Source organism: Pongo abelii, chromosome 1 (genome assembly GCF_028885655.2).
Source record: "Pongo abelii isolate AG06213 chromosome 1, NHGRI_mPonAbe1-v2.0_pri, whole genome shotgun sequence".
NCBI lineage: Eukaryota > Metazoa > Chordata > Mammalia > Primates > Hominidae > Pongo > Pongo abelii.
Window position 1 is genome coordinate 18,423,543 of NC_071985.2, and position 21,869 is coordinate 18,445,411.

At 48.6% G+C, this 21,869-nt stretch overlaps 1 protein-coding gene and 1 long non-coding RNA gene across 2 annotated transcripts in view; one reads left to right on the top strand and one right to left on the bottom strand.

Moving 5' to 3' along the window:
• Positions 1–10,664: 10,664 nt before the first annotated feature.
• LOC134761510 (uncharacterized) lies at positions 10,665–20,134 on the bottom strand. Its single transcript, XR_010140199.1, has 2 exons — positions 19,389–20,134; positions 10,665–14,380 (listed from the first exon to the last, which is right to left on the bottom strand). It is a non-coding gene; the product is annotated as an uncharacterized LOC134761510 (long non-coding RNA).
• A 54-nt stretch (positions 20,135–20,188) lies between these two features.
• Positions 20,189–21,869, top strand: part of C1H1orf198 (chromosome 1 C1orf198 homolog) — a 29,862-nt gene continuing 28,181 nt past the window's right edge. The window contains exon 1 of the mRNA XM_002809315.6: positions 20,189–20,569. Within this exon, the coding sequence (XP_002809361.1) occupies positions 20,237–20,569 (333 nt within the window). The 5' untranslated portion in view covers positions 20,189–20,236. The remainder of the gene's footprint in view (positions 20,570–21,869) is intronic.

Genomic DNA, 21,869 nt, shown 5'->3' on the forward strand with positions numbered 1-21,869 from the left:
AAAGCCAAAAGGCCCCAATTATTTCCACCCGAGGTGGATAGCTGTGCGGCGGCTATGTGTGCGGCGGCTATGCTGAGGAGGTGTGGAGAGTGTGGGACCGCAGAGGCGGAGCAGAAATGTGCCAGGTAGCCAGGACCTTCCCAGCAGAGGCAAAGTTGGGAGAAAATGTTCAGAGAGGTGAACGTGCCTAGTGTGCTTGGGATGGCTTGCAGATGCAGCTGGAAAGGGAGTGTGGGGCAGAGGTGCGGGTCTTGCCATCATCCTCAGGAATTTGGACTTCATTCTCTGTATGTAGATGGTAAAGCTTGGGAATGATTTGACTAGAATTAGAAAGATCATTTGCCATCAACACCAAGGATGGCTTAAAAGAGGGCAGGTTTTGCTTCTGCCCCGACGTGGTTCCTGTCTGCAGCCTTAGCCCTCTCATGCCTCAGTCCCATCCTTAACTGGGACCACATTCCATGGTTGTCCTAGGTCTCTCTCTCTCTCTCTCTCTTTTTTTTTTTTTGAGACAGAGTCTCGCTCTTGTCGCCCAGGCTGGAGTGCAATGGCATGATCTCGTCTGACTGCAAACTCTGTCTCCCGGGTTCAAGTAATTCTCCTGCCTCAGCCTCCCAAGTAGCTGGGATTACAGGCTCCCGCCATCACACCCGGCGGGATTTTGTGTATTTTTAGCAGAGACGGGGTTTCACCATGTTGGCCTAGCTGGTCTCAAACTCCTGACCTCAGGTGATCCACCTGCCTCGGCCTCCCAAAGTGCTGGGATTACAGGCATGAGCCACCACGCCCCATCAGGTCTCTCTTGTTTCAATTATTTCACTGACTGTATCTGTTCTCATGGTTTTAACCATCATCTCTGCACCATTTCTAGTGCTAGCTTCCCTGCCAACTCTAGCCTTGCATTTCCAGCTGGCTGCGAATCCTCTGTACCTGCGTGGATCACCAGCCCCTCAAACGCAAGTTGTGTGCAGCCAGACTCTTCAAATCCTTCCCCGAAATCAGTTCTTCCTCCTGACTCATTTCTGCTCTTTGTTTCACCATTCTCCAGGTTATCCAAGCTTAAAACTTGAAAGTGGTGACCTCTTCCTTTTCTTTGACTCTCATCTTTAACCTATGTCCAAGCTCTGTTGAGTATTTCTTTGTGATATCTGACACCTCTATGTTCCCAGACCTACAACCACCATCCTACTCGAGACCTGTTCTTTCTTGTTATAGAAGCAACAGCCTCTTACCTGGTCTCCTGTCTCTGGTAGCTCTCCTGGGTCATCCTATTTTGGTATAGTTTCTAAAAACTGTTCTGATTATATAGTGCCATGTATAAGGTAATACTGAGCATAATCAAAATTACCCTTAAAAATCTCTTAAGGAAGTCTAGGTGTGGTGGTTCATGCCTATAATTCCAGCACTTTGGGAGGCTGAGGTGGGCTGATCACTTGAGGTCAGGAGTTCAAGACCAGCCTGGCCAACGTGGTGAAACCCTGTCTCTACTAAATGCAACAATGACAACAAAAATAAATCAGCTGGATGTGGTGGCATATACCTGTAATCCCAGCTACTTGGGAGGCTGACGCAGGAGAGTTGCTTGAACCCAGGAGGTGGAGGCTGCAGTGAGCTGAGATCACGCTATTGCACTCCAGCCTGGGGGAGAGAATGAGACTGTTTCTCAAAAAAAAAATAAATAAATAAAAATAAATAAAAAATAAATAAAAGAAAAATCTCTTAAGAAAATGTTATATTAAAATCTAACAAACTATGTCTCCAGAAATCCCACAACAACAAAATGCATTTCTTAGCTGACCACAGTGGCATGCACCTGTAGTCCAAGCTGCTTAGGAGGCTGAGGTGGGAGGACAGCTTGAGGCCAGGAGTTCTAGGCTGTAGTGCGCTATGTTTGGACCTGTGAATAGCCACTGTGCTCCAGCATGGACAACATAGCAAGACCTCATCTCTAAGAAAAAACAAAAAGACACATTTCTTGTCTCCAGCAGGGGAATAGATTGTGCTTTCTTCTGTTAAATACCAGATAATGTAATTGACCTGCATTTAGAAGGCATTTTTGGAAAAAAGATGTATTTTTAACACTCCCTCCATGCAAGGCAAACAAGAGCTGAAACCGACTAAGAGACTAACAGCAGATTTGTATATCCTTACCCATGCTCACTTCAGGTGTGAGCTTATGCAAAGTTCTTCTGTCCCTCTCCTTTAAAAAACAATTATCAGGCCAGGCGCGGTGGCTCACACCTGCAATCCCAGCACTTTGGGAGGCTGAGGTGGGTGGATCACTTGAGGTCAGGAGTTCGAGACCAGCCTGGCCAACATGGTGAAACCACATTTCTACTAAAAATACAAAAACTAGCCAGGTGTGGTGTCAGGCACCTGTAATCCCAGCTACTCAGGAGGCTGAGGCAGGAGAATTGCCTGAACCAGGGAGGCAGAGGTTGCAGTGAGCTGAGATTGGCCACTGCACTCTAGCCTGGGTGACAGAGCAAGACTCTACCTCAAAAAAATAAACAAAAACAAAAACAAAAAAAAATCATTACTATTACGTTTGCTTTTGCTGAATATATGTAATCCAATGGGTGGAATTAAGTGCAGATATGACAGCACTGAACAGTGGTTCAGCTGTTTGGGCCAGAGTGTCCACACGTCCATACTGAGGCCCTCCCCAGTGCCAGTCAGGGCTGGGTGGGAAGAGAAGGAACCTGGGGCCTGTCCCCTTGAATCCTCAATTCAGTTGAAAGTCCAAGGATTCAGAAGCTTCTCAGTTCAATCCAGGACACCCAGGTCTCTGTGAAGGTATATTTTTCAAGTCAAGTTAGTAACTTCTAAATATTTTGACACATGGTATAGGACCCTCTGTATTCTTGCTTTGGTCCTACACTGAATATGTAGCATGTTTTCCTGAATTGGAGGGAGAAGCAGCAGTGGGGGCTTTCCCACACGCCTGCACAGTGCAAATAATTTCAAATTGTTGGGAAGGCCTGTGGCCATTCCCACTGTCTCTTTCCAAGTCTCCTGGGCTCCTGCTGTCTCCTTCTCCCAGGCAGTCTCATACTGTACTACAAGTAAATCCCAAATGCTTCTTGCTTTCTGAGGTAGAGAATTCCGATGTCTGCCTGGCATCTGTTTTCTAGAACCTGCTACTTAAAGTGTGGATCACAGGCCGCAATAGCAGCAGAGTCAGGAAGCCTGGTGGAAATGCAGCCTCTCAACTGCCTGTGAAGCAGCATTTCCTATTCCATGGAGCCCTAAGGAACATAGCAGGGAAAAGCTAGCAGAGTAGCAATGGATGCTACAGGAAAATGTGAGACAGGGCAGGCGAAGAGAGGAGCAAAGACCGGGCCTTCAACCTTGAAGAAGGATAAGAAAATGGAAAAGAAATGGTGAGAAAAGCGAAAACAAATCCAGGACAACAACGAAAGCCTGAAAGAAGAGAGTTTTCCCCAGGGGACCAGAACCACCACAGCCTCCTGTCTCATTCAGCAGAGGCGCTGAGGAGGGTGAGAACCAGAGGAAGACCCTACCTAGGCTTGGCAGTCAGGAGGCAGAGTGAAATATGGAGGTGTGTTGAGGGGATGGCCTTGGCTTGTAGGGACGGAGGGTGAGAGGAGAGGACCAGAGTCTGGAGGTGGTGAGAAAATGGAATGGAGGGGAATCTGTCCACTTTGGAGAGACAGAGGAAACAGGTAGGAAATGCCCTATGTGTATTTGGATGACAAATGGACAATACTGGTTTCTTTCCAGCCAAGCTGCCCCAGAGAGGCGGAAGGAGAAAACACAGCCAAGCAGCTCCAGGCAGAGGGAGAGAACACAGCCTGGAGGTGGAGGGGTAGCTTTGATCTCTTCCAAGACACAAGGACCTGACCCTCCTAAAATAGCCCAATGCCACCCCACAGTCCTCTGCCTCAGGCTGCAGTGTCCATTGCTGGCTTCTGTCCTGTTGGGCCACATCTCTGATCCTTCAGAGGTGCCCCCAGCTAAGCCGCAGGAAGCCCCCAGAGCGCCTTCCTTCCTTCTCAGCCTTCCTGGGCTAAGTAAGGACATGCTCACATTAGGAGGAAGATAGGACAAACCCCAGGGCAAGAGGTAGGTGCCATCTGAGGGCCTCTCTGGTGCCATCTCCCTTGCCCAAGGTGCTGAGACCATAAGGATCCTGGAGCAGTAGCAACTCTCAGGGCAAGCCTGGTCACTTCCAACCCAGCATTCTTGGAACCCAGCCCCTTTTACTGTTGTTGTCTGATGGGTTTTTCTTGCCTGATGCACAGATACAGCCAATTTACCAGGACGGCAGTATTGTAACAGAGAAATAGTTGAATAAATGGAGCCGGCTAAGCAGAAGACTGGGGTTTATTACTCATATCAGTCTCCCCAAAAATTCAGAGACTGAGTTTTTTAAAGAATGATTTGGTGGGCAGGGGGTGAGGGAATGGGTGCTGCTAGTTGATTAGGGATGAAATCACAAGGGCTTGGTCTTCATGCCCCTCTAGGTGGGAGCCACAGGGCCCAGTGGGGTCAGTCAGTTGTCAGAAATGCAAGTTAGAAAGTTGGAAAAACACCTTAAAAAATCTTAGGTTCTACAATAGTGATGTTATCTGCAGGAGTAATTGGGGACGTTACAAATCTTTTGACTCCCAGAACAGTGGCTGGTTCCATTTAACTATGCCTACATCCCTCTCATGATCCTAGCCTTGTGGACTTTCATTAGTTTTACAAAGGCAGTTTAGTTTTGGGAAGGGTTATTATCATCCTTGCTTTAAGGTTAAACCACAAATTAAATTCCTTTCAAAGTTAGCTTGGTCTATACCCAGGAATAAACAAGAAAAGCTTGAAGGTTAGAAGCAAGATAGAGTTAGCTATGTTAGATTTATCTTACTGTCATCATTTTGCAAAGGCGGATTCATTGCCTCCAGGCACTCAGCTCTGCTCTCCACTCCCTCCCTGTTGCTTGGGCTGGCGGGCTTTCACCCTCCCACTCTCAGCCTCCCTTCCAACTATTTCCCTGGACTGCTCGCTCCTTCTCCCCACACAGCTGGCTTCAAATCTAAATAAAAAACTTAACCTAAATAAAAAAAAATCCTGCAGTGGTTTTTTTGGAATTACTATCCCATTTGACATATGTAGAAACTGAGGCACAGGAGGTAGTCTGTTGGCGTCACACTCCAGAACACTGGTGCTGGGCTTGGAATGCAGGTGGCCGGGCTCCAGAGCCCCCTCCGTGCCTCTTTGAGGAGACACTTTCCTCCTCAGCCTGAGAACTCCACCACGCACAGGCATAAACCTTCATGGCTGGGGAATCATTTGCCCAGGGAAGGGAGGGTACAGAGGTGCTCAGCAGAACACAGAGGTCAGCTTCCCTTTTCAACACATTTCTAAACTTGGCCACAGCAGCGAAGTGGCCACCCAGGATACTTTGGACTTACATGTGCTTGGCTCTGTGTCTGTAGGAGAAAAAGAGGTGGTTTCTTTTTTTTTTTTTTTTTTTTTTTGAGATGGAGTCTCGCTCTGTCACCCAGGCTGGAGTGCAGTGGCGCCATCTCGGCTCACTGCAAGCTCCGCCTCCCGGGTTCACGCCATTCTCCTGCCTCAGCCTCCCGAGTAGCTAGGACTACAGGAGCCCGCCAACACGCCCGGCTAATTTTTTTTTTTTTTTGTATATTTAGTAGAGACGGGGTTTCACCGTGTTAGCCGGGATGGTCTCGATCTCCTGACCTCGTGATCCACCCGCCTCGGCCTCCCAAAGTCCTGGGATTACAGGCGTGAGCCACCGCGTCCGGCCCGCTTTTGGTTTTTAAGTTTCACAAGCTTAGCCGTGACCATCATGAGGCAAACACAGGAGAGTCAGAGACAGTGTGGTGAGATAAAGCCAGTTCTTCACCCCAAAAGGAGTGGAGCCAGGGGAAGCAGACAAGGAAGCAATAGAGGCAGCTTCTGATGCAATGTGGACCCTCGAGGTCTCCGCCACTCCACCTTCCCCGCCCACACTTCCTCTCCTGTGAGTGCCCTGTCCCGGCTGTCGGAGTGATCCCTGGCCCCATGCTTTGTCTCTTCTCAGGGCTGAGAGACTCTGCCGCCTCTTTCTCACCATGCTTCCTCTACCTGTGTGCCAGGTGAACCTCCTTATCCTTCACCCTTTCTTCTTTTCCTCCTCCAAGAAAGTTATGCATTTCCTCTGCAGAGCCCACTGTGGCTTCTGCCTATTTCCAATGTAGCCTTTATCTGCCTCGTTATTATGTTACCCAGGGCAGAGAGAACGTCTTTCCATTCTAGGGCGTGGTCCCTGGCTAGGGCTGGCTCCACCTCCGGACCCATGGCTGCAGACCTAGATGAAGACAGGGATTTTTGTTCTCCTGCCCAAATGTTGCATTTCCCAAGACCACCCTGGCCTGCCACATCCCCATCCTGTGCCTATAAAAACCCTGAGACCCTAGCAGGTAAACACACAGGCGGCTAGATGTTAAGAGCACACTGACAGGTACCGGCAGGCCAGCAGGCCACTGACCAGCGGAACGGCTCGGAGTTTAGCTGGGCTGGTCAGAGAAGAGTTGGCCGCTCAGTAGCCCGACTCCAGGGGAAAACCTTCCCACTCCATCCCCTTCTGGCTTTCCCCATCTGCCAAGAGTTATTCTCACTCAAAACACCTGAACTCATTCCCCAAGTGCAGGTGTGATCTGATTCTTCTGGTACACCAAGGCAAGAACCCCGGGACACAGAAAGCCCTCTGTCCTGGCGATAAGGCAGGGGTCCAATTGAGCTGACTAACACAAGCCGCCTACGGATGGCTAAACTAAAAGAGCATCCTGTAACACACGCCCACTGGGGCTTCAGCTGTAAACATTCACCCCTCGATACTGCCATGGGGTCAGAGCCCCTCAGCCTGCCCATCTGATTGCTCCCCTAGAGGTTTGAGCAGCGGGGCACTGAAGAAGCGAGCCATACCCCATTGCATGCCCTGTGAGGGACAAGGGAACCTTTCCCGTTTCAGAGGGACTTGCTAATGCTTCTTCTTTTTTATTTTCTTTTTTCTTTTTTTTTTTTTTTTTGAATCTCACTCTGTCACCCAGGCTGGAGTGCAGTGGTGGTGCGATCTTGGCTCACTGCCACCTCCGCCTCCCGGGTTCAAGCCATTCCCTGCCTTGGCTTCCCGAATGGCTGGGATTACAGGCACGCACCACCATGCCCTGCTGATTTTTGTATTTTTAGTGGAGACAGGGTTTCAACATGTTGGCCAGGCTAGTCTCAAACTCCTGACCTCAAGTGATCCACCCACCTCGGCCTCCCAAAGTGCTGGGATTACAGGTGTGAGCTACCACACTGGCCCCTACTAACGCTTCTTAACTCTGCTGTGTATATACTGCTTAGAATGGACATATTCTTTGGAGCAGGAGTTTAGAGAATGTCTCACAGCTTCCTAAGCGTTGAAGACAGACACCATTCCTTCCTAAGGCTGTGCCACCCACCAGCCTCCTCTCCTTGATGAACAGGGAAGAAGAGACACAACACTAGAAGGAAAAGGGAGTTCTGGCGCAGTCCTGGTGTTTGTCTATCCTTCTGAGATTGGCTCTGGGAGTGTGTGGATGCATTTTGGCTCCATGGTGAATGGCTGTTGGAGGGAAAGGGTAGTGTGTTTAGATTCCTGCTCTGCCACCTGTGAGTGGTGAGGCCTTGGGCAAGCACCTGACCTTGTTGAGATTCTGCTTTCTTACTTGTAAAATACTTTCTTCATAGGGATGCTATGAGAACAAATGACAGGCACCGGTAAGGATTCAGGGGATGCTTATTTCCTTCATAGCACTTAGCACAGTCTAGTGATTTTGTCTGTGTGCTTTTTATTCTCTGCCTCATCTATTAGATGATACGCTTGATATGAGCTGGGTCTTACGCTCATTGTTGTTTCTGGGAGCCTAGCACAGTGTCTGGCACAGAATGAATGAATGAATGAATGAACAAATGAATGAGTGTGCATTGAGTAACATACTGTGATAGTACACTAGTTTGAGATTCCAGCCTCTGAGTTTTATTCTCGTCGCTAACACTGATATATTCCCTGAGCTTGAGTAAATCACTTTTTCTCTGTCTCTAGACTAGTTTCCGCAACCATTAGGTGAAGTAAATTTAACCTCTTTGTTCTTAACAGGAGTGTTATTAGGACCTACGTGCTAACGTGTCCAAAGTACTTAGTGCTTCTCAGATGAAAGTTTCTATTAAGTAGGTACAATTAACCTCAGGGAGTTCCTTGATTTTCCGCCAAATACAGGATACATGGCAAGTGTGGTTTTTGCTTTTTCTGAGGAGATCGGGAGATTTTGCAATAGTGGATCCCATCTAGCGATTGTTTATTGATATAGGAACATAACTAATGTTTCTGAAATGTAGCTTCCTTGATTTGGTCTCTGTTTCATGATGTTTTCAAAAGAGCTTAATCAGAGCCCTCCATATTTCTGTTTGTTGGCAACAGGAGTGCCATGTCGCTAGGAAGTTCACACGGGCATTGTGGAAGGTGACAGCCGCTGTAGGTGCCAGACCCAAAGGGAGAAGGGGATGGGGACAACATGTGGCAAGGAGGTTCTCTGGGGACTGCTTGTCCATGGGTGGGCACACTGCCACCTGTGTCATCAGGTGACCTCCTTGCAGCAGCTGCTCAGGGGTTGCTGGAGCTGTGTGACTTGTCCTTTTGTGGCAGTCAGTACCCACAGTCTGCTTCCTGCTGTGGCCATGGCAGCAACAGTGACCATAGCAGAGAGGAGAGGGGATGTGGTAAAGGTCGGTGAGATGGCATTTAACCCAGACCTTCAGAAATTGGTAGAACTTGGACAGGTGGGCCTGAGGAAGAGCAGCTTTCTAACCAAAAGGCCTGATGCAAACCAAAGCACAAAGGTCGCAATGAAGATGGACTCTACCCGGGGCTTTGGTGATGTGCTGTCACTGGTGATGCTGGTGAAGGCCAGAAAGAGCTGCTATCTAAAGTAATAACAAAAATAAAGACACCCAACCAGAGGGTCTGTGAAAGAGGAGGAGGTCAGGAGAGGGGTGCAGGGTGATTGGAGAGGGGGAGGCCTGCAGAGGGACGCAGGGTGATTGAGGAGGGGGAGGCTGGCAGAGGGAGAGCAGGGTGATTGGAGAGGGGGAGGCTGGCAGAGGCGGGGCAGGGTGATTGTGAAGGGGGAGGCCGGCAGAGGGAGGCAGACTGATAGAGGAGGGGGAGGCCGGCAGAGGCGGGGCAGGGAGATTGAGGAGGGGGAGGACAGCAGAGGGAGGCAGACTGATTGAGGAGGGGGAGGACGGCAGAGGGAGGCAGACTGATTGAGGAGGGGGAGGCCGGCAGAGGCAGGGCAGGGTGATTGTGGAGGGGGAGGCCAGCAGAGGGGGGACAGGGTGATTGAGGAGGGGGAGGCCAGCAGAGGGGTGCAGGGAGATTGGAGAGGGAGTAACCTGGAGTTGGGAAGGCCAGGCACACCAGATAGACAATTAGACCTGGAATATGCTAGTGGCAGCGGAAGAGGAAAGAAAAGGATGGCATACTTTGAAGACCGTTGCAAGCATGACATAATTTTTTCCTTGAGTAGACCTGCAGTATGAAGCCATGAGCTGAATTATTAACACAACATGACATTTGGGGGCCAACTTGTAGGCGAGATGCCCTCTCCATCCACCTCTCATTCATTTAAAAAAGATTAACTGAAGGCTCCCCTGAGGCTCTGGCCAGTGGTTTTCATGGACCCGAAGGTGGGGAGCCATCTGAGAGGGAAGGCTGTCCTCCCTTACTTCTCATCTGGCAGAAACTTCACAGGCAACTGTTTTCACTTTTCTATATTTGTTCCTGTTCTTCATAACATCTTGGTATTTTGATATATTTCAGGTTAATGGAATTCAAGAACATACATTCAAGCAGGGACGATATAGTGAAAATACTACTATCTCCATAAGTCAGTCTTTTTAATTGCCTAAAGTTTTAACCAAGTCCCGGAGCTTTGGCTAATGATGAAAGAGGTAACAGAACAAACTCAAGTCTCTTGTCGAGCAGATGGAGCTGGTGGATTCCAGGACACTCCCCAAGGGAGCCAGGGATGACCATCTACGGATCTCAAAGTGGCAACATTTGCAAACCAGGACCCGGGAGCCCATTTAACAAATGTCAGGGCAGCCTGCAGAGAGGAATGGAAGGAAGAAACATGCATTCCACATCTGGGAGTGTTTAGAAGTTGGAAACCGATCATTTAGAAGAAGACAGAGAGGAATTCCCTTTACTTTTCAATCAATAAATCATTGCCACATAGTTTAATAGCCTCCTCTCCGTTGGCCTTATTTTTAAATCTCCCTCATCCTCCCTCTCTCTCTAACTGCATTTATACATGGTTATTAAACCAAAGATTTATATGAGTTTAAAGCCATTTCCACATGTATAGTGTGGAAATGTTGGCATTATTCTTCCCAGGACACTAAAGTTTATGTGAGGTCAAACTATAAAGGAGACAAACTGTCTTTTTTGTGCCTGCCCTCCCTCTGTCTCCAGGGAAGAGCTCTTTTGGGTGGAGGTGATCATGAGGACTTCCTGGAGGAGGGGGCATTTGAGCAAGGTCTTAAGGATGGGATTACTGTAGTTAGAGATAACCAGGTAGGAATTCCAGGTGAAGGGAAAAAAGAGTAAATAACTGATTTTAGAGTTGTTTACAGGTATACCTTGTTTTATTGCATTTCACTTTATTATGCTTCGCAGATACTGTGTTTTTTACAAATTGAAGATTTGTGGCAACCCTGCATCGAATGGTCTATCGGTGCCATTTTCCCCAAGAGCATGTGCTCACTTTGTGTCTGTCAGCACTTTTTGTCAATAAGGTCTTTTTAAAATAACGTGTGTACTTTTTTTTAAAGACATAATATCATTGCACACTTAATAGGCTACAGTATAGTGCAAACACAGCTTTGATAAGCACTGGGGAACCACAAAATTTGTGTGACTTGCTTTATTGTGATATCTGCTTTATTGCAGTGGCCTGGAACTGAACTTGAATTATCTCTGAGGTATGCCTGTGTATTTTTATAGAGACTAATAATCTTAAAGGCCTGTCTAAATGTAAACATTCAGGTAGGTAGAAGATGTTTATTGTTTTTGAGAAGTTGTTTAGCATTTTTCACAGAGCAGTTAAGCCTGTGTCTTTGCTAAGTATGGTATAGACAGCAAGAAGGGTCCAGCTTTGAGCCTCATGTGAGTCACGTGGTTTTGCCCAGAGAAGACGATTCTGTTCCAAGCTGTAGATGCAGAAAGTGCCCTAGACCCAGCGTCACCTGACTTGGTGACAAACCAGTGTCTCAGGGAAAACTCTCTCTACAACTGGAAAAATAATCCAAAATATTCAAAGCACATTTGATGCCGAGAGTAGTTTGGAACATCATCTTCTCATCTTCCCTTACTTGCCCTGGCCCTCCTTTGTCTTGCCACACTGCTCTCCAATTACGCAGTGACTCCCCTAAAGAAACCAAGGCTCACTCTCATGCATTCCCGTGCTGTACCGGTGCCGGGGGTGGGGGGAGCAGAGAACAGTCCCATTGCAGGGCAGCATCTAGAATAACCAGTCACAGATGCAGGCCTGAGTCATCGTCTTCTGGGAGCCTCGCCTGCATCCCTGCTGAAGGCCCACGCAGGGCAGGCCAGCTTGATCTACTGCCCATTGCTCTGCCAGGGCTCAGGGCGTCAGAAGACTTCCCTCCCCAAGCTGCCATGTGTTTGCCACAGAGCATGGCACTTCACCAGCAGTTTGGCAATGGGCTCACGCAATGTTGGAGCTGGTCTCTCAGCTGTAAGAAGCAGGCTAGGACGCTGCCCTGGGACTTCTCCACGGCCTTGCAGGGCATCTCCATGGAAGAGAACAGGCTCACAGATGACTGTTTTGGGACAGCAAATTCACTCGACACCCATTTGTACCAAGGACCTACTTGGCATTCAGCTGTGTGGTAGGCACTTTGAGATGGGTGACAGAAAAAGAAGGGAAGAACCTGCCCTTATCTTCAGCTAAGATAAAAGACCTGAAATAGCCATAGATAACACTGAGGGACCATACCTGCAGGTAGACATGACGAATACAACAGTTGTAAGTGTCGAGTGGACACAGAGTCAGGGAGCTGGGGTGGCTGGCATGTGCTGAGGGAGGGGCCTTTGCATATGTCATCTCTGTCATTTGACGCTACCCTAAAATGTGGATAGTTACCCCATCTTAAAGAGGAAGAAACTGAGGCACAGACAGGTATTTAGCAGAAGATTTTTGTGAGCCATACTTCACCCTTAGCCCACCTTTGTGGTGGGCAGGTGGGTGGTGACAGTGCTCCACTTCCAGCACACCTCACTTCACTGTCTCAGGGCTTTTCTCGAAAGCCTTTGAGTCTTATCAGCCCCCAGTGGTGCCCCCAGGGCAACCTTCAACCATGGGGAATAGGAGTTGAGTCAATAGATAGAGATCTCAGCCTCCCGTTCTTTGGGGGGCCAATTCTGAGGGGCTTTGAACACGGTTCACAGAGAGTGCCCCGTGTGACTGATCTCCAGTAGCCCACAGGAGCAGTGGGCTCAATGACACATAATTGTTTCATTTTTCCTGCTTCCCACCCTTCATTCCGGCTTCCCTGGATCACTTCCCAAATTAACTACACATATCCAAGTCCATATCATAGTCTCTGCTTTTAGTGTAGCCCAAAGTAAGATAACAGGCTAAGGAGCTTGTTTAATGTCATCTATGAGGCTGCAAAGTGTCTGAGCCAGAACATAAACAAACCTAGGGCTTCTGCCTCCCACCAAGGTTCTCTGTGCTCTGCGTGATCTTGTCTCCCTGGAGGGGAAATTTCCCGAGTGCTGAGTTTTTTTTTTTTTGAGACAGAGTCTCGCTCTTTCACCCAGGCTGGAGTGCAGTGGTGCTATCTTGGCTCACTGCAAGCTCCGCCTCCCAGGTTCATGCCATTCTCAGGCCTCAGCCTCCCGAGTAGCTGGGACTACAGGCACCTGCCACCATGCCCGGCTAATTTTTTGTATTTTTAGTAGGACAGGGTTTCACTGTGTTAGCCAGGATGGTCTCAATCTCCTGGCCTCATGATCTGCCTGTTTTGGCCTCCCAAAGTGGTGGGATTACAGATATGAGCCACCGTGCCCGGCCGAGTGCTGAGTTTTGAGTCAGACCTTGAAGAAAGTAATGGATGTCACTGGCATGGGAGAAAGAGACAGTGTTCTGGGCAGCATGAAAGACTGGATCAAAGGCACAGAGGAGAGACCCAGAAAGCTTTGAAAAGGACAGCAAGAGGCAGGCTCCCTGGGCGTTGTCTGCACAGAGGTGAGGGGAGGAGGTGACAGATGAGACAGTGACTGCTCTGCTCTTACCAAAGTCACCCGCAGCTCCTGAGTCATGAAATGACATGACACTAACAATATCTGGGATATGATGAGGTGGTGCAGTGCAGAAGATGGATTTGAGTAGGTTGGGACTCAAAGGCAGTGATGCTGGCTCTTGTCCTTATGAACAGTTGTCCACCAGGTCATTCTGATTTCCTCTGAGGCAGCAAAGGGTACCCTGAACACAAGTTTTGTTTTAAGGCATCCTTGTTTGTGCTCCTGGATTGCTGGAGGCTCCGGTCTGGTAACCTGTCCGTGAGTCACGACAGGGAGCAACACTGTATTCAAGGGTGGTGACATGTTACCCTAGAACACTGGTACAGTTATCCCCATCTTAAAGAGGAAGAAATGGAGGCACAGACAGGTATTTAGCAGAAGATTTTTGTGAGCCACGCCTTAGCTTTTAGCCCACCTCTGTGGTGGGTAGGTGGGTGATGACGGTACCCCACTTCAAGCACACCCCACTTCACTGTCTTGGGGCTTTTCACCAAAACATTTGAATCTTGTCAGCCCCCAGGCCTCCCAGGGATGCCCCAGGGCAACTTTCAACCATGGGGAATGGGAGTTGAGTCAATGGATAAAGATCCCAGCCTCCTATCCCACCAATTTCAAAGTGTGGTCCCAGGACCAGTAGACCAGCATCATTTAGAAACTTGTTAAAAAAGAAAGCGTTCTTGTCCAGGCACGGTGGCTTATGCCTGGAATTCCAGTGCTTCGGGAGGTTGAGGTGGAAGGATTGCTTGAGTTTGAGACCCACGTGGGCAACACAGCAAGACCCTGACTCTATTAAAAAGAAAAAGAAAAAAAAAGGATTCTTGGTTCCTACTGGGGACCTACTGAATCAGAAACTGTCAGGGTGGCACCCTGAACTCTTATTTAACAAGGCCACTCTGCCATGCTTGAGCTGTGGAAGCACAGCTCGAGGAGCTGAACGTCTCTGCCGGTGTGTTCTATTTTAGCTGCTGTCTTCATCCTTTTGTTCTGAGTCCTAAAGTACTCCTTCAAGCCAAGCTGGGAAAGAAAACAGAATTTAGTTCTTTGATAGCAGGTTCTCATTAAAACATAGACAAAACATCTAACTAATAGAAAAATGTCTAACTAATGGACAACATCTGACTAATGTGATTTCACAGTGCCTGTTGCAGAGGAGACGCTCAATAATGTCAATTTCACTTTTCTAAGCAGGGGGATCAGATAAAATGTGAGAATATGGTAAGCACAAATGCCAAAGAAACAAATATAGAATTAATTATTTTAAATGATAAAGTGAATTTCTACTGGAAGACACCAGTAAGACATGAGTAGAACAGAGAGCATTTCCCTGTTGATGTGCTCTGTGAACAGCCAGGAGTGCAGACAGAAGGGGAAGACAGTCATTCTGTCTTTGAGGGTGAACAGGTTGGGCTCAAACAGGGTGTGGCAGTTTTCTTGTAGAGGTTTATTTCTCTTCCTCGAGACCAGCCAGCCTTGCTGTCTCTCTCTCTCAATAAAATTGTTATGTTTTTTTAGAGACAGGGTCTTGCTTTGTCACCCAGGGTAGAGTGCAATGACATGATCATAGCTCACTGTAGCCTCAAACTCATGGGCTCAGGCAATCTTCCTGCCTCAGTCTCCCGAGTAGCTAGGACTACAGGTGTGTGCCACCATACCTGGCTAATTATTTTATTTTATTTTTGTAGAGATGGAGTCTCACTATGTTGTCCTGGCAGGTCTCAAACTCCTGGCCTCAAGCAATATTCCTGTCTTGGCCTCTCAAAACACTGGGATTAATGGATTTTTTAAATGGGGCTGGCCTAGGGAGAAGAGTTCCAGGGCTATGACTGTTAGTCAAGATGTCAGATGTGTAATGGGAATGTTGGCCATCACTTTGGGTATTCGATTGTTACACTGACAAATTAGTGCTACGTTTGACTTGACTTACAAGTAAGTGACTTGGAAACTTTAATAAATTGTGCCTTTAAGGTCAGTTTTTAATATCATTATTATTACATCCAATAGTTAACCTTAGATACATCAATCCAATGTTACAGATTTAACAAAAGACAAGGGAACCCTGTTCCGTGATCTCAATTCCGTCCCAAACTATGAGGTGCGCAGGTGGTCAGGGACAAGCTTAGGTGAGTCTCTTCTGCTGATGCCTCAGTTTTCTTTTCTGTAGAGAGGGAATTAATGATGCCAATTATGGAATACTTATTCATTCCTTCATAATTCATAATTCCTTCACTATGAATAAGGCATTGTTGTTTACAACAGTAAACAAGACAGATAAGGTTCTCCTTATTGTAAAGTTTGCATTCTAGTGGTCACTCAAGAACATTTCTGAGGAAAATAACTGAAATGACACTTGCCAAGGAAGAATTCCACAGCTCAGGACACCAGAGACAGTTTGACTCAGTTAAAGCACTTGTTGCTATGTCTCCCTAATATTTTTTCTTTTTTTTGGGTGGAGGCGGGGGCAGGGGCGGTGGGGACAGCTCTGTCACTCAGGCTGGAGTGCAGTGGCGTGATTTTGGCTCACGGCAGCCTTGACTGCCCCGGGTTCAAGTGATCCTCCCACCTCAGCCTCCCAAGTAGCTGGGACTACCGGTGCACACCATCACACCTGGCTAATTTTTGTAATTTTTGTAGAGATGGGGTTTCATCATGCTTCCCAGACTGGTCTCAAACTCCTGGGTTCAAGTGATCCACCTGCTTTGGCCTCCCAAAGTGCTGGGATTACAAGCGTGAGCCACCATATCTGGCCTCCCTAATTGCTAAGAAAAGCATTCCAGGAACGAATGCCATGTTGTCTTAGTCCACATTCTGGTTAAAACAGTACACTTGAAACTAGGTAATTTATAAAGAAAAAAAAAAGGTGGGAGGGTACGTGATGAGAAATTCCTTAATGGGTACAATGTACATTTTTCAGGGGATGGTCATCACTAGGTGATATATCCATGTAACAAAACTGCACTTGTACCCCCTGAATTAATACAAAAAGAAAAAGAAAAGGAATACACTTCTTACAATTATGGAGGCTGACAAGTCCAAGTTTGAGTGGCTGCATCTGGCGAGGTCTTTCTTGCTGGTGAGGACTCTCTGCAGAGTCCCCAGGTGGTATAGTGCATCCCATGGTGAAGGGGCTGAGCATGATTGTTCATATTTCTCTGCTCTTCTTATAAAACCACCAGTTGGCTGGGTGCAGTGCCTCACGCCTGTAATCCCAAGACTTTGGGAGCCCCAGGTGGGTGGATCACGAGGTCAGGAGATCGAGACCATCCTGGCTAACACGGGGAAACTCTGTCTTTACTAAAAATATAAAAAATTAGCCAGGCGTGGTGGCAGACACCTGTAGTCCCAGCTACTCGAGAGGCTGAAGCAGGAGAATCGCTTGAACACAGGAGGCGGAGGTTGCAGTGAGCTGAGATCGCGCCACTGCACTCCAGCCTGGGCGACAGAGTGAGACTCTGCCTCAAAAAAAAAAACAACAAAAAAAACAAAACACATACACACACACACACAAAACAAAAAAGCCAAAAACAAAAAACCCACCAGTCCCACTTCCATGATAACCCATTAATCCATTAACCCAGTATTGGTCCATGAATGGATTAATCCATTCATGAGAGCAGAGCCTTCATAACCCAACCAGTTGTTAAGGGCCCCACCTCTCAATACTGCCACACTGAGGATTTAATTTCAACATGAGTTTTGGAGGAGACAAATATGAAACCATAGCACATATGAAAACCTGAGGTTGCTTACACAGACCCAGTAGAGTGCGCTCAAGGCCCTGGAGAGCCGATCTTGTGTGGGACCCCGATCATTCATCACCCACGGAAATAATGCTGTTCCCACACCCTTTTCATCTCCCCCCATACTGCTTAACATAAAGTAGCAAATGCCTCAGTAAAATGCTGATGATTAAAGGGATACCCTTTGGACCACTGCAAGGTTTGAAAGCATTTCCGTGGGTCAGGGACCACGTGTTAGCCTCTTCATTGTGTGAACAATGTGATGGTATTAGGAGGTGAGGCCTGAAGAAAGTACTTAGGACTAGATGAGGTCATGAGAATGGAGTCTTTAGGAAAGGGATTTGTGCCCTACAGGAGTCATGAGAGAGCTTGCTGTATCCCTCTTTCCACCATGTGAGGATATAACAAGAAGCTGGCAGTCTGCAACCCAGAAGAGGGCTCTTACCAGAATCTGATCACACTGGCATCCTAATGTCAGACTTCCAGCCTCCAGAACTGTAAGAAATACATGTTTGTTGCTGAAGTCACCCAGTCTATGGTACCACGTCCCAAAGAGACTGAGACAGGTGCTTAGCACTATAGCCATCCCGCACTATTTTACTTGAAGTCTTGGTCCATTCGGGCCACTATAACAAAATACTATAAACTGAGTGGCTTATCATCAATAGAAATTTATTTCTTACAGACCTGGAAGCTGGGAAGTCTGAGATCAAGGCACCCGCAGACTTGGTGTCTGGTTCTGCTTCCTGGCTCATAGGTTGTGCCTTTTGATGGCACCTTCTTGCTGTATGGTCACACGGTGGATGGGGCAAGTGAGCTCCCTTAAGTCTCTTATAGGGGCACCAGTCCCATTCATGAGGGCTCTGCCCTCCTGACCTAACCATCTCCCCAAAGGCCCCACATCATCTTACCAGTTAGGATTTCAACATATAAATTTTGGGGGGACATAGACATTCAGACCATGTAACCTAATTACATATTTGGAGTTTGGCTTTTTTTTTTTTTAAAGACAGAGTCTCCCTCTGTCGCCAGGCTAGAGTGTTGTGGCGCGATCTTGGCTCACTGCAACCTCCGACTCCCTGGTTCAAGTGATTCTCCTGTCTCAGCCTCCCGAGTAGCTGGGATTACAGGCATGTGCCACCATGCCCAGCTAATTTTTGTATTTTTAGTAGAGCCGGGGTTTCACCATGTTAGGCAGGGTGGTCTCGATCTCCTGACCCCGTGATCCGCCCATCTCGGCCTCCCAAACTGCTGGGATTACAGGCGTGAGCCACCGTGCCCGGCCGGAGTTTGGCTATTTTTATTCCCTCCAGGAGTAGATAAAGATATATGTAAAAAAAAAATATTTCTAATTTCAGCCAAGTCATCTGTTAGAGCCATATTTTAATTCCCCTGAGTGTCTTCTTATAATCTGGAAGCATTTTTCTTTCAGTTACCCCCTTATCATCCAGATCACGGACTTTACATACTTTGGCCAATGTTCCTGAATTATCTCACGCTTTTATTATCTTGAAAACTTCTTTGACAATCAATTATTGCCAGACCCAAAACACCTCATGGGGTTGTGCTTTTTTTTTTTGAAAGCAACAATTATTTTCACAACTGCTTTGAAAACAGCATGAGACCAAGTTTCTAAGGGTACAGACAGCTTCTTATATGAATATCAAAGCAAGCCTAGGGATGTTAATTAATTTCAAGAATATATCTTTAAACATTACCTACATTATTAAGCAAGGATTAGAGGAGAGAAATCAGTGGGATTCAGGTCAGTGTACTGAGCCTCTCTAGCATCGACTCAAACAGAAGATCATACTCCAAAAAACTGTCCTTAAACTTCCGGTCTCATAAATAATCCGCCACTTACTGTGGAGACTATATTTGGTGGTTCTTGCCTTTCCCTGCTTCAATATATTATGTTGTGAACACTGTTGATAATAATGTCTTTAACTGTAGAGCCTGCCACATTCATGACATTCCAAAAATATCCTGAGGATTTCTGGGCCGGAAGATGAGGCCATCTCACATTTAAAATAGGACTTTGCAAGTTATTTCTACTTTTGTGTTCTGAATTATCCATGCAAAGACCCTGGATAACAGCTGAAATGCTGGTTTTTGTTTTTGTTTTTTTATTTTACGAGTGGACACAATTCTCACCAGAGTCCTGTTAGTCTTGTTAAAATTAGTCAGATGGAGAGAGGGGACTGGGGGAAGCAGGGGCTCTCTATAATTTTAATTTTGTGGTCTGTCTGGGACACAGCTCAAAATTACAAACCCTGGCCCCCTACCTGTTGGGATGTCGCCTCTGAGTCTGAAAACTTTTTGCTCCTCTTTGGTTTGTTTGCAAACATCGAACTGCCAAGAGTTCTGAGCTCCTTGGGTTGGGGAAAGGCACCTGGGTCACCGGCTACTTCATGCACCCTCCTGGCCCTGAGGGGCGGCGGGAGCTGACTTTCCTTGAGCACCAGACGCCCCGCACGGGTCCAGCCTTCCAGGTCGCCCTCCGGCCTCCGGGCTGCCCTGCGCCCCCGGCTATCTGCAGCTCCGCGCCAGGCTCCGGGCCCAGCGTCCTGGACGGGCCCAGAGAAAGCAGAGAAGGTGTGGCTCGTCCCGGAAAGGGACAGAAGGAAAGGAGTAAAAACAGAAGCCAGGCAGCCAGCGGCTCGGCCTGAAATGCTGGGGCTTTCTTAGGCTCACTGGAGGTTGAAAAAAGTTTCCTTTGTCAAGCAGTGGCCACGTGGCGCTATGGCGGTCACTACTGGGAATTAACCACGGCCACCCTCTCAGAGCGCCGGGCGCGGGCTCGGGGACACGCCGGCTACCACCTGAGCCGGCTAAGGGGAGCCCGAAACCTGCGGGCACCGCGGCAATCCACTATGGAGGCGTAAAGGGGGACTCGTCGGGGTCCGCGAGGGGGTGGCAGGGGGAGAGGCGCGGAGGGAGGAGCTCCCGGGGAGGGGGCTGCGGAGGACCGAGGTCCCGGGGCTTGGGGAGCTGGGTTGGCTAGGAGACCCGGGTACGCGGCGGTGCAGGGCGGGGTTCCCGGAGGGGGCGGGGCTCCGGGCGGCGCGGGGCGGGGCGGGGGCGGGCACAGCGAGGGGCGGGGCGCGGGCCGGGAGCGGCGGGCAGGCCGGGCATGGCGTCCATGGCGGCGGCGATCGCGGCCTCGCGCTCGGCGGTCATGAGCGGGAACCGGCCTCTGGACGACCGGGAGCGAAAGCGCTTCACTTACTTCTCGTCGCTGAGCCCCATGGCCAGGAAGATCATGCAGGACAAGGAGAAGATCCGCGAGAAGTACGGGCCCGAGTGGGCGCGGCTGCCGCCCGCGCAGCAGGACGAGATCATCGACCGGTGCCTGGTGGGGCCGCGCGCCCCGGCGCCCCGAGACCCCGGGGACTCGGAGGAGCTCACGCGCTTCCCCGGCTTGCGCGGGCCCACGGGCCAGAAGGTGGTGCGCTTCGGGGACGAGGTAGGTGCGGGCCTGGCCGCGGACCCTCTTCCCCGCCCGGCGCCCCGAGGCGCCCCGGCCCGGTGGGCACCTGCCGGCGTGAGGCCGCCCCAGCTGGTAGGGGCTGGAAAGGAAAAGGCAGGGATGGCAGTGGGTGGGAGGGGAGCCCCGGAGCCGAAGTTCGGGGGGTGGGGGCTCCGCTGGGGGAGTTGGTTAAGAGATCGCCGAGAGGTGGGGTCGTTAAAGAACCTCCATCTAGACCTGATCTGCCGGCTCGCACGGACTCCAGAGACTTCTCCCGGAGCTGTCGTAGGCGAGGCTGACCAAAGTGGAAACAACAAGCAATTTTAAACCAGACAAGCCTGGGTTTTAATCCAGCTCTGCTACTTACTACCTGTATGGCGGTGGGTGAATTAACTTCTTAGAGCCTTAGTTTCCACTGTGTAAAACAGGGATAATAACGCCCACCCCGTGCCTGCCCGTGAAGGCACTGAGCAGATGATATATACTAACATGAATACTTGTGATGAGATGTATGGGGAAAGTAAAATTGCCAAGCCAGGTAACAAGAAAGAAAAGGTGTCTTCCAAGATAAGGAGGGAAACCCATCCATCACCCTAAGATGTTTTCCAAGTGAGCACAATGCCCAGCGTATGTTTTAAGGGTGAGCATGGTGGCCCTGTTTTCCACCAAAAAACTGAGGGATGATAAGTTTAAATGAGCTCCAGTAAGTCTTGGCCACATAACAGAGCATATTTAGGTCTCAGATCTAGACATTGTCCAGACTGCTAGAGGGGCAGTCATTGTGAAGGTAGAAGCGCTGAATCTGTTCCAGAAAAAGCTCAGGGATGACCCACACTTAGTCACAAACGCCTGAATCTTCTGTGGGGTTCAGAAACTTGGTCTTCTTTTTCTTAGAAATGTGTTTAACCGAAGCCTGTTTGGTGCCATTAGAATTTGCACTGTGACTCTTTGGCGTTTCAAACTCAACTTTTGCCGTGAGGAGCAAAGTCAAGCTGAGCAAAGAGTTTAAGAATGAAATCGCTCGCTGTTAAGGCTGTTTCTTGGGGTAGAGGAAGGAGAAGCTGGGAGAGTTTTTTTTTTTCCGAGGAAGTTGTGGATTGTGGATGGAATTCAAGTTAAGGAGGTTTAGATCAGATTTTCAGGCTTGGGTGTGCTGAGACATTTATTAATACGAAGTGTTCATGGTCATAAACCCACTTTAATGTGAGGGAAAAGTGAAATGACTGAAGGATGCTGCCAGTGTTTCTTTATTCTGATGGAATCAAAAGGAAATTCTCTACTGGACTTCAAATTCTGA